A 12,631-nucleotide genomic window follows, 5' to 3' on the forward strand; every position below is an offset into this window, starting at 1 on the left:
AGGTGCAAACGCATAGAAAAATCTGCGTTTTCAAAAATACCCGGGTACGCCTTAAAATCCTTTAATTTTCTCAAAAATTGTCAGTGCGTCTTATAATCCGGTGCACCTTATGTATCGATTCTGGTTATGCTTACTGACCTCGAACCGATTTTATGTGGTACATGGCGCTCAAAAATAGGGCTGTTCGATATAACGATATATATTCGATGACGATATAAAAACGTCTATCGTTTCATATTACGCTATTGTTTGTTTCATGGTGTCGCAAAATAAACTGTTTACGGCAATATTTTTTCATCGTTTTGATGGTCACTGTAGAATTTATTTCTTAAAGTTTTCCCTCTTATATTTCAAATAACCACACTTAATTGCCCCTTGGGGATAAATAAAGTCTCTCTGATTCTGACTATAGATGGACAAGCGACTGCTTTTATGCGCTGTCGTTAGCAATAATGATCACGTGGCTCTGTCCGCTTGTTTATTTTCCACATGAACCTTTCACAATAAAGCTGAAGATCCTGTTGAGATTCTTCAAAATAAAATGAATCACGTGAAATAGTATGCAGAGTGTTTATGGATGAGAAGCAAAAAAGAGCCGCCAGGTCCTAAAAATTAAACCTTAGAAAAGGCTTTTCCCAGCAGCACGCCGTGTAATAAATACTGACAAAGAAAATGGTGGCTGTTTCATGTCTAAAAATGTAACACTCGACTCCAGGTACATGACGCCCAGCTGAAAACACTTCACGCAAGTCGAGATGCCCGAGATTCACAGAATTTACAGAAAATGTAAAATTTTTGTGCTATATATCGTTGTAGGGACGATAAATGTCTTATATCGGGATATGAGATTTTGGTCATACTGCACAGCCCTACTCAAAAATCTGCCAAAAAATGTTTTAGTACAACTTTGGTAAGCTACGAAGCCGTACCGCTTGATGGATTGTCGGAGCATTATGGCTACTATAATCAGGAGCCTCACAGAGTCGGAGTAATCTGGGTCCAAAAGTCCGTCCGCTTCAGGTCCCAAAGTCAAACGAGCACTGCGGCATCACTGAGAGTTAAAAACTGTCTAAATTCTTTCATCTTTAATAAAATGATGAGCATTGCTGCTTTACCAGGTGTAACAATTAAGTTTAACATCCAGGCATCCATGAAAACAGAATGTATTAAATTTAACGGAGTTAGAAGTAGAAGTTAGAAGCAGAAAGTTAGCTCGCTAGTTTCCACCTAAACATGATATACCATGTTCTGACTGAGAGACTTCTGAAAAAATTAAAACGTACAGGTCTGCTATCATTTCCAACATAAATGAAGACAGAAAACTAAACAGCAGTTACGTTTGTAGGGTTACTGAAGTTTGGCTAGCTGGTATATAATGATGTGCTAGGTGATCGCTAGCGACACAGCTATGTTAGCATAACATAAACACAGTGAAGCTAGAGGATGAATGATAACCTTTTTTTTTTTCACTCGACAAAAGTTAACGTGAGGGTTCCCGAGGGTTGGGGACAAATGCAATCGCATGGCAGGATGCTGTAAACGGACCAAACTTCAGTCAGGAGAACAACTGAGATAATCCATCCACAATACGAGGTTAGTCATTAATATACTGCAACAACATGGGAATAGAGCAGCTGCAAGAGAATTCAACATTAATGAATCAATGGTACGGAAGTGGAGTAAGCAAGAAGAATGAATTGAGTAAAGTTTGACCTATCTGACTGCTTTGTTTCGCTTAATGCGCCTTATAATCCAGTGCGCCTTATGGTCCAAAAAATACGGTACCTTCAGGATGAACTAGAATGGGGGCCTCTGCCCTCAGAAGTGTCTGACCTGACAAATTCCCAACAGCATCCTCCAAAATCTTGTAGAAAGATTTAAAAGCTTCTGTATTATGTGTCGGTGGCCCAATATGTATATAGAACATATATTGTATTTTAGGTATATTTTAATTATACAGTTTCATCAAGTTTGCATTCACCATTCAGTTTCTATTTATCTTATACTGCGAAGAGGGTACATAACTTTTGCTCATTCGATAACTATAATGCATTTTGGATTCCAAGCTAAAGCAACTGCCTAATATTTTCCTTGACCAAAAATAGCCATTGTGCTTAGTTTGGCTTTTAAAATGCAAGCTTTCCAAACACCCATGGAAAGGATGAAAACAACGGAAACACAGATCACTGAATGGCTGACTCTTGCAGCTCGGTGTACATCCACTGATCAAAAACGGGATTTACAATGAGGAAAACCATGTCGTTACTACAGTAAACAGCACAGGCAACATCCAATCCTGATTTCCCCTTAAACTGGACGTGAAATGTAGGATTTCCCCCATAGTACAGCAAACAGTGGGCAATACAGGATAACCAGGTTAAGGCATTTGCACATGATTCTCACATTTTCCTGGTAATCATTATTCCATTAGTTCCAGACGAGAGGCGACCAGAGCAAATGATGCCTTGAATATGTGCAGTGCTGCCATGCTCTGCTGCTCTTGCCCGACAAAATCCATCATCCTCATACTCGACGTGTCGTTTTCTGAGGGCTTTGGGGTGTGTGGGGGGTACAGCAGCAACACGGAGGATCTCAATGAAAGGGAGACGACACAAACCCCGAGGCATCATCATCTCCCATTCTGCGTACACACAATCGACTAAGCACACACACTGAAGCATGCATATCTACAATGCACTTACAAATCCTGCACACAGGTCCTCTGACAGCTGAGCAGTCTGCATGCACACACACGCGTACGCACAATCAATTAAAACGTGTTGCATACCCTTTCATGACAAACCACTTCCATCTACAACTACTGAACTCGTCCCCCCACCCCTCCTCCTTAAATATGCGGTGCAGCCAAAATATTTCCCATGCCGCTCATGCTGGATCCAATCTCCAGCCAAGGCAACTTCCGTTTGTAGGAAAAACTACTCGAAATTCAAAGCTCGTCCAGGCTAACTAGCTGGCTCCCAAACAAAGCTCCCATTGTCTGGAACTTGTAGTTTTACCGTTTTTCTCTTGGCCCTCGCAACTGTGATTAACTCAGGTACGAAAAACTACAAATCCGAAGTCTGCAGAGCCCCATGAGCATGCGCACTGGCCCCTTAAGGATCGCGAAGGTTGTAGAATATTTTCTCCTTAATAATTTTTGCGTGCAGCGGCACATTTGAGAGTATGTATGTACTTTGCTGAGAAGCTGGAGGTCGAAGTAGAGCACGGACCCGGTGGAAACGGCTCCTGGTGGGACTGAGACCCGCGGCTGAGCCGTAGTAAAGAGGCTGCTCTCCGCATCGACTGAAGTTGGTCGGCTCGGCTGCCTCTCCTCTCGGTGTTTGCTTTGGCTCACTAACGTTCACTTCGCTCGCCACTTTTCAGCGCTTTTGAATATCCCCGGCTGCTCACCCAAAACTGGTCAGAGAAAACCAAAAGAGCACACACGGCTTACCTTTCGCTCCTCCAGGGTTTCCGCTCACTTCCATCTCCGTTAAAATAATCCTCCAGACATTGTGGAAACTGCCGTTGCCCGACGGTCTGCTGCCTGTTCACCGAGCGAGACGTTGCCAAGAATTCTCAACCGAAACCACGGCGAAGCTGCGCCCGCACTCGCTGCGCATGCGTGGCTCAGACTGGCGCAAACTACTGATAGTAACACAGGGGGCGGCACGCTGCTGCTCCTGGAGCCGTGGAAACACGTAGTAAATACAAGTGGTAATACTGCAGAGTACAAGTACCTATCAAAGTCCTGCATTCACAGTTTTACTGCAGTACGAGAACAACAATACATCAAAATAAAAGCATACTGCCTAACTGACTTTGACTGTATCTCATTGTACAACTGTATAGTGACAATAAAGGCATTCTATTCTATTCTATTCTATTCTATTCTATTCTAATTAAATAGTGGGTTACCTAAAATTTGATAAGACATTTTAAGAACAAATATAAATTAAACCATAAATGAACCTAGAGGTTTGGCAATACCCAAAGCAAAAGGTGGATGCTTACTGATATAAACTTTTCTATATTTTAAACTTCTTAAATTGTGAGCCTGACAAATATGCCCCATAAGAACAATAAACTACACAAAAACACATTTTTAACAATACAGATTAGGCTAAAATGAGAAAAAACTATCAAATAAAATGATTAAGCAAAAAACATCACATCACAACTATTTAAAATGAATAAACTAAAATCACTCAGCTATAGTAACCCTGGGGCAGGTGTAGCTTTCACATTTGAAGGGTGGGGTTCTGCAATGCATGGCATGGCCCCAACATTGTTATAGTCATAACACCAAGTATTAGTTTAATTTATTGTGGTTTTGTACGGTTTATTTATGAATGAAAACTATTCATGCAGTTATTTTGAAGGCAGAATAGCACAGGTAAATGATTTTATAGTATTGGCTTATACATTAGACCTATTGTTACAGATAATGATGGTGCCCTTTTTTCTTTCATTTACAAACTTCCATCTTATCCTAACCCATAATACTTAGTTATAATTTATTTGTTTATAATATGTTGTATGAATAATCTGAGTCTACAAGTAAAAATAAATGAATCTGAACTGGTGGAATAGTATCAAGAAGCAGAATGGAATATCCCTGTATTGTTATGTACTTGAGTAAATGTATTTTCTTTTATTTTGTTTCTTTTAAGCAGTGGGCAGAGTGTTTTACTTTGCAGCGCAATAAGTTTTTACTCAGTGTCATGTCAAGTTCACAAATAGGCCAATAGCACACCCTTGTGTTTGCTGATTTGAAATGCTGAGAAATTAACCTGAAATGAACAATAATTAAGTTAATGACATATAAGTATTTGTGTGAATTCATTCAAAACTTTTTGAGCCATTACCTCGTCGGCGGGGGTGATAATGAAAATATAGGATGTGAATTTTCCAGCAAGTCAAATATATAATATGAGAAAAAAAAACCTTCTTTTTTTTCTTTTTTAAAATTTTTTTTATTTCTGAGTTTTGCAGTTTACAATGCTAGGTATAGGCACTGGTTAATACAATTTGCGGTCTTCGGCTGATATGGTCTACTCCGCACCAAACCGCACCAAAAAAACACACCTTACTTCCGGCAGGAATTGTAGATATACATAGGATAATCTGGGATGGACAGAACAAAATCATTTCAGGAAAAAACAACAAATAAAAAAGTACATCTTTCCAAAAATGTGCTCAACCAGTCAAAAAACTCGGTTCATTATCTTTTTATCATTTTTTCCTGATTAACCATGACCATACCTTCATGAGTATGATGAAATTATTTTAATGAACAGCCGTTCAAAAGATGATTCATTTGTAACATAATTGTGCAGTTCGAAAAAAAAACCCCCTTCTAATAAGATGTAAGAATAAACCACAGCATGCACCCTAAGCATTGATAAAGAGTGAAGTTTGACGCACAGGAGGGTGTTGATAAAAGGATGGCAAGGACACCACACAAAAGCCTTGAATTCAAAGCGGCAATTAAGGGTGGAGAGTAATAAAAGAAATGGGGAGAAAGAACTTGAAGAAAGATGGACTAGGAGGGAGAGTTTGATCCCCTTCTGAAAAAGACACTCCATTCAAGAATTTCTGTTTAACTAACTGCGCACCAGGGGTCAGTATAGCTCAACAATTAATGGGCGTGAACACTATTGTTTAAAAAGACATTATTTTATTGCTTTGTTTTGTTTTTTTTGCACTTTACTGCTATTCTGGTGTTATTTTTAGATCAAATAAAAAGACCTTCAGCTACTGCTTTCTGCATTTTAATAGGCTAAATAAAATAAGTAATGCTTTATAATCTGTGATTTTATGGCCTATGAGACAAATACCAGCTGCCACTGGTGCTTAAAAATCACACGTTAAAAGCAATGGAGCAGGACAATGGGAATCAGGGGGCTAACAGTTAGGTTAAAATGCCTCTTTTGTGTGGTGTTATCAACTAGAGCCTAAAAATATCCTTCCCTATAGTCAGCTCCAAAATCTTATTATTGCATTATATTATAATATTTTACATTATTTGAATTGTAATCTGGTTGTTTTAAGTGGACAGTAGGCCACGGTATATTAAAGGATAATGCTAATAATGTACTGTACAGCCAGCCGTTTCCTGATGATTGTAATAATATTAATTATTTAGTTATATCAGCTGCCAGAATGATGTAGGTCAGCTGGAGAGCACGCAAACACTACATTACCCAGGGTGCACCTGCACACCAACACAGTCCAGTCCCGTTCCAACAGACTGCGGTGTCTTACACTCTCCGCCCTGCACACTGAGCTGCACCCTGATCTGCGCACAGGCGATGGGATCGCGGGCGTGAACCTGTTACCTGCTGCAGCCATCCCTATGATTAGAGAATCGGTGACGGGGCAAGCGCTCGCTTAAGCGTACGTGAACGGCACTCCGGCATATTTGAATGCAAAGTCAGCCCACAGACTGACAGCTCGGACCTCGAAATATTTCGTCTGTTTGGTGTGTGTGTGTGTGTGTGTGTGGAGGTGGAAGAGAGAAAAGCCTGTTTGAGTATCGTGGAGCTCCAGACAGCTGGCTGACCGCGGACTCCCGGGTGCGCTTTTTCAATCTGATGCCAAATTGTGAGGACCTCGATGGGCCCCCTTACTTGGATGTAAACCGTACGCCCATGCGACGATGTTAGTGGATGTTGCTGGCTTCAGTTTCCAGGTTAGGTTACAGTAATTGTTTACGTATTAAAATTAAGCCATTTTAAGGCGGAACACGCGAGAGGCGCCTGGATACGCTGCACAATTTTACGCACAGGATTTTATTATTGTTATTATTATCATCATTAATATTAGTGGGATGCGGATGTGTCTTTATAGAGGAAAAATGGAGACAGTGGATCTGTTCATCTCGTCCTCGGATAGCCTGTAGAGCTGTTATACCGCAATGCTTCCATGCAAACCTCCGCTGACAGCGTTTTCCACCTTATGTGACGGTTTCCGTCTCCGCTGAAGAAGTGGCGGACATTTAAAGCTCACACCTCCCTTACGACCTTATAGATTCGGCAATCATGCGCGCTAACAGGGCAACAGGATAATGATAAACGCTGGCATCTCTTTGCCGTCACCAGTGAGGAAGAATTTCTTGTCCAAACCGACGCTCGTCACCATCACCAATGCAGCCCAGCAGAGGCGATTAAACCAGGCCGCTGCACAGAGACGGAGGCGGGTTTGTTATGCTCAGACTTGGCTGGATGCTGAACATGGTGCCACTTTCTCAGCTCTGTATTGACTACCTGTCGCCCAACCGTCGGCTCATTTCACTAATTGCCCAGCTGTCTTAAAATGGACGAGGCTTTTTTGATGAAGGCTATTCAGGGACACTGAACCGGCTCTTGAGTGGCCATGCGTGTAGGTTTTAGCTTGGACCGGCTTGTCGGGATGTAGGGCGCATATCCGCGGATATTCCCAAACGCAGAAGAGAAAACAGCCTATATTCATGGAGATGGCAGGCGGTGGAGGTGCATCTATACGGGGCTGGATGAGAAATAATGAGGACCTCTGCGCAGAGGATTTCACTCAGCTCGTACACCCACAGCAGTTTGCCTAAGAGTCTATACAAGGAACATGTCTGACAACCATCAGAGGTCATTCGGGCAAATAAATCAAAATTCTAACAAAATTATGAGCTCAGATTGTAAATGCTGGATTTTTACTGGATGGATTTATTTCACAGCTTATTAGCTGATCAGGACCTCTGAAGGCATCTCTCTGATTATGCTCTTTCACAGATAAATACGCTCTCCTGAGGCAGCTTCTTCTTTTTTCTCTTTTTTTTTTTTTACAAGACAGTTTTGAAAACAATCAGTTTTTTGGGGGGCGGGTGGCATGGGGAGAGGATCCATTCTGTTTGACCTAATGTACGTTATCCCTGAATAAACTTGCCTTTGGGAATTCATGTTACTTCCACACTTTGTGCCAACAGCACAGCAGCAGCCGGTGACAGGATTTAGGATTTGGCACAGTTTCAGCAGCGATATGTGGTGATGGGGGAGAGCAGTCGCTGCTCTCTGACCCGCTGATTCCCCTCACCCCTCCTCCAGTGGTCGAGGGCAGCTCATCTCAGTCAATGGGCCCTGTATGGATTTTGTGCCTGAGTTGTCCGAGGGCAGGCCAACAGTGTCAAACAGCAGTCAGGCTGCCATGAACCCATACGGCAAAGCGAGCAGCACAGCGGCCCCCCTGTCCTGCACCAGCTGTGGGGGCTGTTGCTCACCCCCTCCCCCTTGCCTCATTCCCCCTGGGCCCCCTTCCTCTACTACCTCTTCCTCTTCCATGCCTCCAAACATGACCCCTCCGCCACCAATGTTTCCTGCCCCAGTCGTGCAGGTGGAGAATGGTAGCAGCTGGAACTCCTCCACCATCTCCTCCTCTGGCTCCCCAGACTCCCACTCTGGTCATCGAGGTGGGGCAAACAACCCTTACTGGACGGCGGTGTTTGACTATGAGGCCACAGCTGATGAAGAGTTAACCCTGCGGCGTGGGGACCTTCTTGAGGTTCTCTCCAAGGACTCTAAGGTGTCTGGAGACGAGGGCTGGTGGACGGGCAAAATCCAGGACAAGGTGGGTATCTTTCCAAGCAACTATGTCACAAGGGGAGACACTCCCAATTACCAGCAGCTGACTTCAGGAGGACTGGTGGCAGGTGGGGTGGGTGATTGTCCGTTGGAGATTGACTTTTCAGAACTGCTCCTGGAGGAGGTGATAGGAGCTGGTGGATTTGGAAAAGTGTACAAAGGAGTGTGGCGGGGAGAGGAAGTAGCCGTTAAGGCTGCCAGGCAGGACCCAGATGAGGATATCAGTGTCACAGCAGAGAGCGTGCGGCAGGAGGCCAGGCTGTTCTGGATGCTCCGGCACCCCAACATTATCGCGCTCCGTGGAGTCTGCCTGAAGGAGCCCAACTTGTGCTTGGTGATGGAGTATGCTCGAGGGGGGGCTCTGAATCGAGCCTTGGCTGGGAAGAAGGTCCCTCCGAGAGTTTTGGTGAACTGGGCGGTCCAGATTGCAACGGGGATGGACTATCTGCACAACCAGGCATTCGTACCCATCATCCACAGAGACCTCAAGTCGAGTAATAGTGAGTACTTCAAAGTCTTTTATCTTCCCTGTAATCAAACAAAAACACATTTCAAATATGTAGTTGTTGGAAAAAAGGTTTTGATGTAATGCACATGTACTGAGACAGAAGAATAGAGCAGAACTCAATGGTGGATAAACACTTTAAATTGTTATGATGTGAGATCAGCAGGAGGAGTTTGCTCAGCTGTTGTGTTATCATGCAGCTGAAGGTGACTGGATATTTAGATTATGTTGACATTATGCTGAGATATTGTTTGCAGTATGCAACCTTCAAGCTGACCTTTGTGTATGCTGGATGTCACTGAACTTGCAACTAAGAGCTCAGTGAGGATACACACAACCTTACATAGTTCTTCTGTTTAGTTCCTCCGTTTAATATACACACACTTGAATTATAGGTCAAATCTACTTTAATCTAACACAAAGTCACACAGAATTGCTCATTTATTATCATTATTATTATTATTATTATTATTCGAGATGTTTGAAACAGGTGTTCCACTTCATTCACTTGTGAAGTGGGAATAGAGGATTTTAAACAAAAAGCTGACTATATTATCATCAATTTACCTAAGGTTTTGTTTCCTCCCTAAAATTTGTATGCATGGCATTTTGGAAGATTCAATTTAATGAACTAACAACTTTACTTTGATAATGACTGACTCAAAGCAAGAATAATGTGACTGATGCAGTCACAATCTATTGATCGCCGTATCAGGGGCATATTATAATACGAACAGCATATGCAGGACTCATCCAGTGTACATCAGTGTTTTACTAGAGAGGAGAACACATGCCACTTTTTTCTTTTTAAGAGCAAAGACGGGTGAACTAGTCTCTAATCTGAGCAAGCTGTCCATCTCTGCGCATGAATATGCAAAAAGTCAAGATTTTTGTTGCTGGAAGCTTTCAGGTTTCCATTTGTAATCCAGATTATATTGACCAGTGGTGTTTGATCAGGCTTTGGTTGCATTTAGGTCATATAAAGAGCAAAAAAAGAAAAAGAAAGAAAAGCAAGATGGGACTTGCAGAAATACACTGGTTAATAATTAACTGTTGTCTGAAGATGATTATCTGTATGTGCAGGCGATGACCAGAAAGCAGAAATCATGGTCTGAATTAATATATTTTATACATTTTTATTTGATAGGGATGCTTCCTTTAACATAGTTCCAATACAGAGCATGAGTGTTTATAGCTAGTTCTAATTTCTATTCATTGTCTCTGGATGGAGTTTTTCATCTGCAGTACACAAATAAAATTTTACTGTGTTCAATTATATAAAACCACAATAAACTGTAGGTATCTGTTGGCTACACTGTAACTTCAAAGGAAAAACCTAGCAGATTATCTGGGTTTCTAGACTGCAGAACAATAGACGGGAAGGACTTAGCTTAACTTAGCTTAACATGATGACTGAAGTCAGGTGGAAATGGCTAGCTGGCCCAAGCTAAATCAGCCTATCAGGACCTCCAAGTACACACCAAATAATCATAACATTAAAACCATCTACCTAGTAGTGCTGTGCTATACTGCAGATTTTGATATAGATGAGATAATAAGTAAATACAGTCCAGTAGTGCTGATATCAATACTGATACCGATACTTTTACAGCATAAAGGTAACTTATGTTGGAGATCACAGTGTGTGATATTTGGATCGATCTGCCTACATCGACTACCTTGTATTGCGTACATTCACCGTCATACAACAAACCAGCTCTGACCTGTCAGGGACACCGGACCTCAGGGGTGTCCTCAGGTGTCTGGCACTGTGACACTGGCAGCAGATTCTCTGGGTCCTGTGGGTTGCACTGTGGCACCAAGATTGACCTGTAGCGTCTTCCAGATTCTCAATGGGATTGAAATTGTAAGACTCAGTGACAGAGATGGTTCCTGAGCATTTTTGTTTTGTGTATGTAGGCTGATGCTGTGGCAGTGTCTAGGTACATGTGTTCTAATGAGATGATCGGTGTTATTCACTTAAACTGTCGTGCGTTCTGTAGCTGCGGCTCATCATATTGAAGCTTGTTTCAGACTCTCAACCCCGCCTGCCCAAAAAAAACCAAAACAAATTTTGCCTTCCGTACAATACAATGTCAGGTTTGAGTTAGTTACTTAAATGTCTGAGAAAAATAAGTCATAATTTTGACTTATGTAGGGCAAAAATGTTTCTTTTAGTAGATGAAACAAGCTTCCACGTTGTCATCATCAGCACAAACCAGTAATTTACAGTATTTCAGAAGAGAAGAGGAAGAAACACTTCAGACTGGTGAGAAATAAACACTTGCAAAACGGCACACGGTGCTGTGCTGCTGTGTTAAATAGTTGTCCCACATTGAATATTGACATGTTTACAGTCTATATGTCAGATTTGTGGTCACAGCTATTGCAGTCAGGGCTGCCCTGTGTGTAATCCACCGGGGCAAATGAGCCCTCTCCCAGTCACTGCAGAAATGAGATCGTGATGGTGTTATCACTGGATTCCAGTATTTGATGTGAGGTTTTGGGAATGATGACACTAGAGGAGAAACTTAAATTGATCCCAGCAGGGAGGCTTTAGTCCTGGTCTCACTTTGCCATCTTTTCCCTGTCATCTCTTGCTACACCTCCTACTGCTCCTCATCCTCATCCTCATCCTCCTCCTCCATCCTCCCCTCCTCAAGGAGAGCAGTTTTCCTCTGCAACTCACTGAGCTATTTTTGGTCCTTTGTGCTACTTGCTGTTTAAAGACGCAGTTGCAGTTGTTGGTGCATCAAAGAAATAATACACAGCAAGCATCTAAGTGCGTCTGTGTGCAGGTCAGGGACGGAGAGTGTTTATTTATCCCAAGTGACATGAGTCATGGGGAAGGGACAGTACAAATAAGGGTGGAGTGTGTAGGATGCTGACTATAGGCCTTTTAAGCAGGAGAGGTAAGAGTAGCAAACACACTCGTTGCTCATGTGCTGCTAATCTTCAGTCCCTGTCTCGGTCTTCATGAGTCTCTTACTTTTCTATCATACGTCCTCAGTTCCCTCTCTGCCGTCTCCCACCTCCTCTCTGTACGGCTCAGGCAGCAATGATGCGGGAGCTGATGCGTATTGGACGGCAGAGCCCTGGCAACAACGCCATAACGCTGCCTTTCCATGGTGACATGGTCACTGCTTCTGTGCTACTGAGTCATACAGCTGCTAGCCGCTGTCAGCTGCTGGGTAAAATGTCAGTCCCCTAATTTAGACGATTGTGTGTGCGTGTGTGAAAATAGCAGCTGAAGAAATGCAGGAAAATCTCAGGGAGGGAATGTTGGACTCGCTTTTCCCTCCGGAATAATGAATCTTGCTGTAAATGCAGGGTGCTAATCGTTAAGCATGTGATTATATGAGTCATACCCGCACTAGTGGGATGTTTGCATTAGCCTTGTGATGCCCAGAAGGGAAAATCTTGGGAAGAAAGTGAGACAGAGGAGAGAGGTAGCAGGTCAAAATATTGGGAGGATAGGAGGGTGGAAAAGATCGGGTGGTGAAGAGAAAATAAGCTG

The 12,631-nt window shown here is 42.7% G+C and overlaps 2 protein-coding genes across 4 annotated transcripts in view; one reads left to right on the forward strand and one right to left on the reverse strand.

Annotated features, from left to right (window-relative positions):
* sipa1l3 (signal-induced proliferation-associated 1 like 3) overlaps positions 1-3,759 on the reverse strand; it is an 83,623-nt gene extending 79,864 nt beyond the window's left edge. For both annotated transcript variants that reach the window (XM_031743925.2, XM_039622712.1), the window contains exon 1: positions 3,455-3,759. The gene's annotated coding sequence lies outside the window, so the exon portion shown is untranslated. The remainder of the gene's footprint in view (positions 1-3,454) is intronic.
* Positions 3,760-6,266: 2,507 nt separating this feature from the next.
* map3k10 (mitogen-activated protein kinase kinase kinase 10) overlaps positions 6,267-12,631 on the forward strand; it is a 44,787-nt gene continuing 38,422 nt past the window's right edge. The window contains exons 1-2 of one of the 2 annotated variants that reach the window (XM_039598190.1): positions 6,267-6,694; positions 7,764-9,109. In XM_039598190.1, the coding sequence (XP_039454124.1) occupies positions 8,113-9,109 (997 nt within the window). In that variant the 5' untranslated portion in view covers positions 6,267-6,694; positions 7,764-8,112. The remainder of the gene's footprint in view (positions 6,695-7,763; positions 9,110-12,631) is intronic. The other variant, XM_031744003.2, reaches the window with a different exon arrangement.

Source organism: Oreochromis aureus, linkage group 14 (genome assembly GCF_013358895.1).
Source record: "Oreochromis aureus strain Israel breed Guangdong linkage group 14, ZZ_aureus, whole genome shotgun sequence".
In the NCBI taxonomy this organism is placed as follows: Eukaryota; Metazoa; Chordata; class Actinopteri; order Cichliformes; family Cichlidae; genus Oreochromis; species Oreochromis aureus.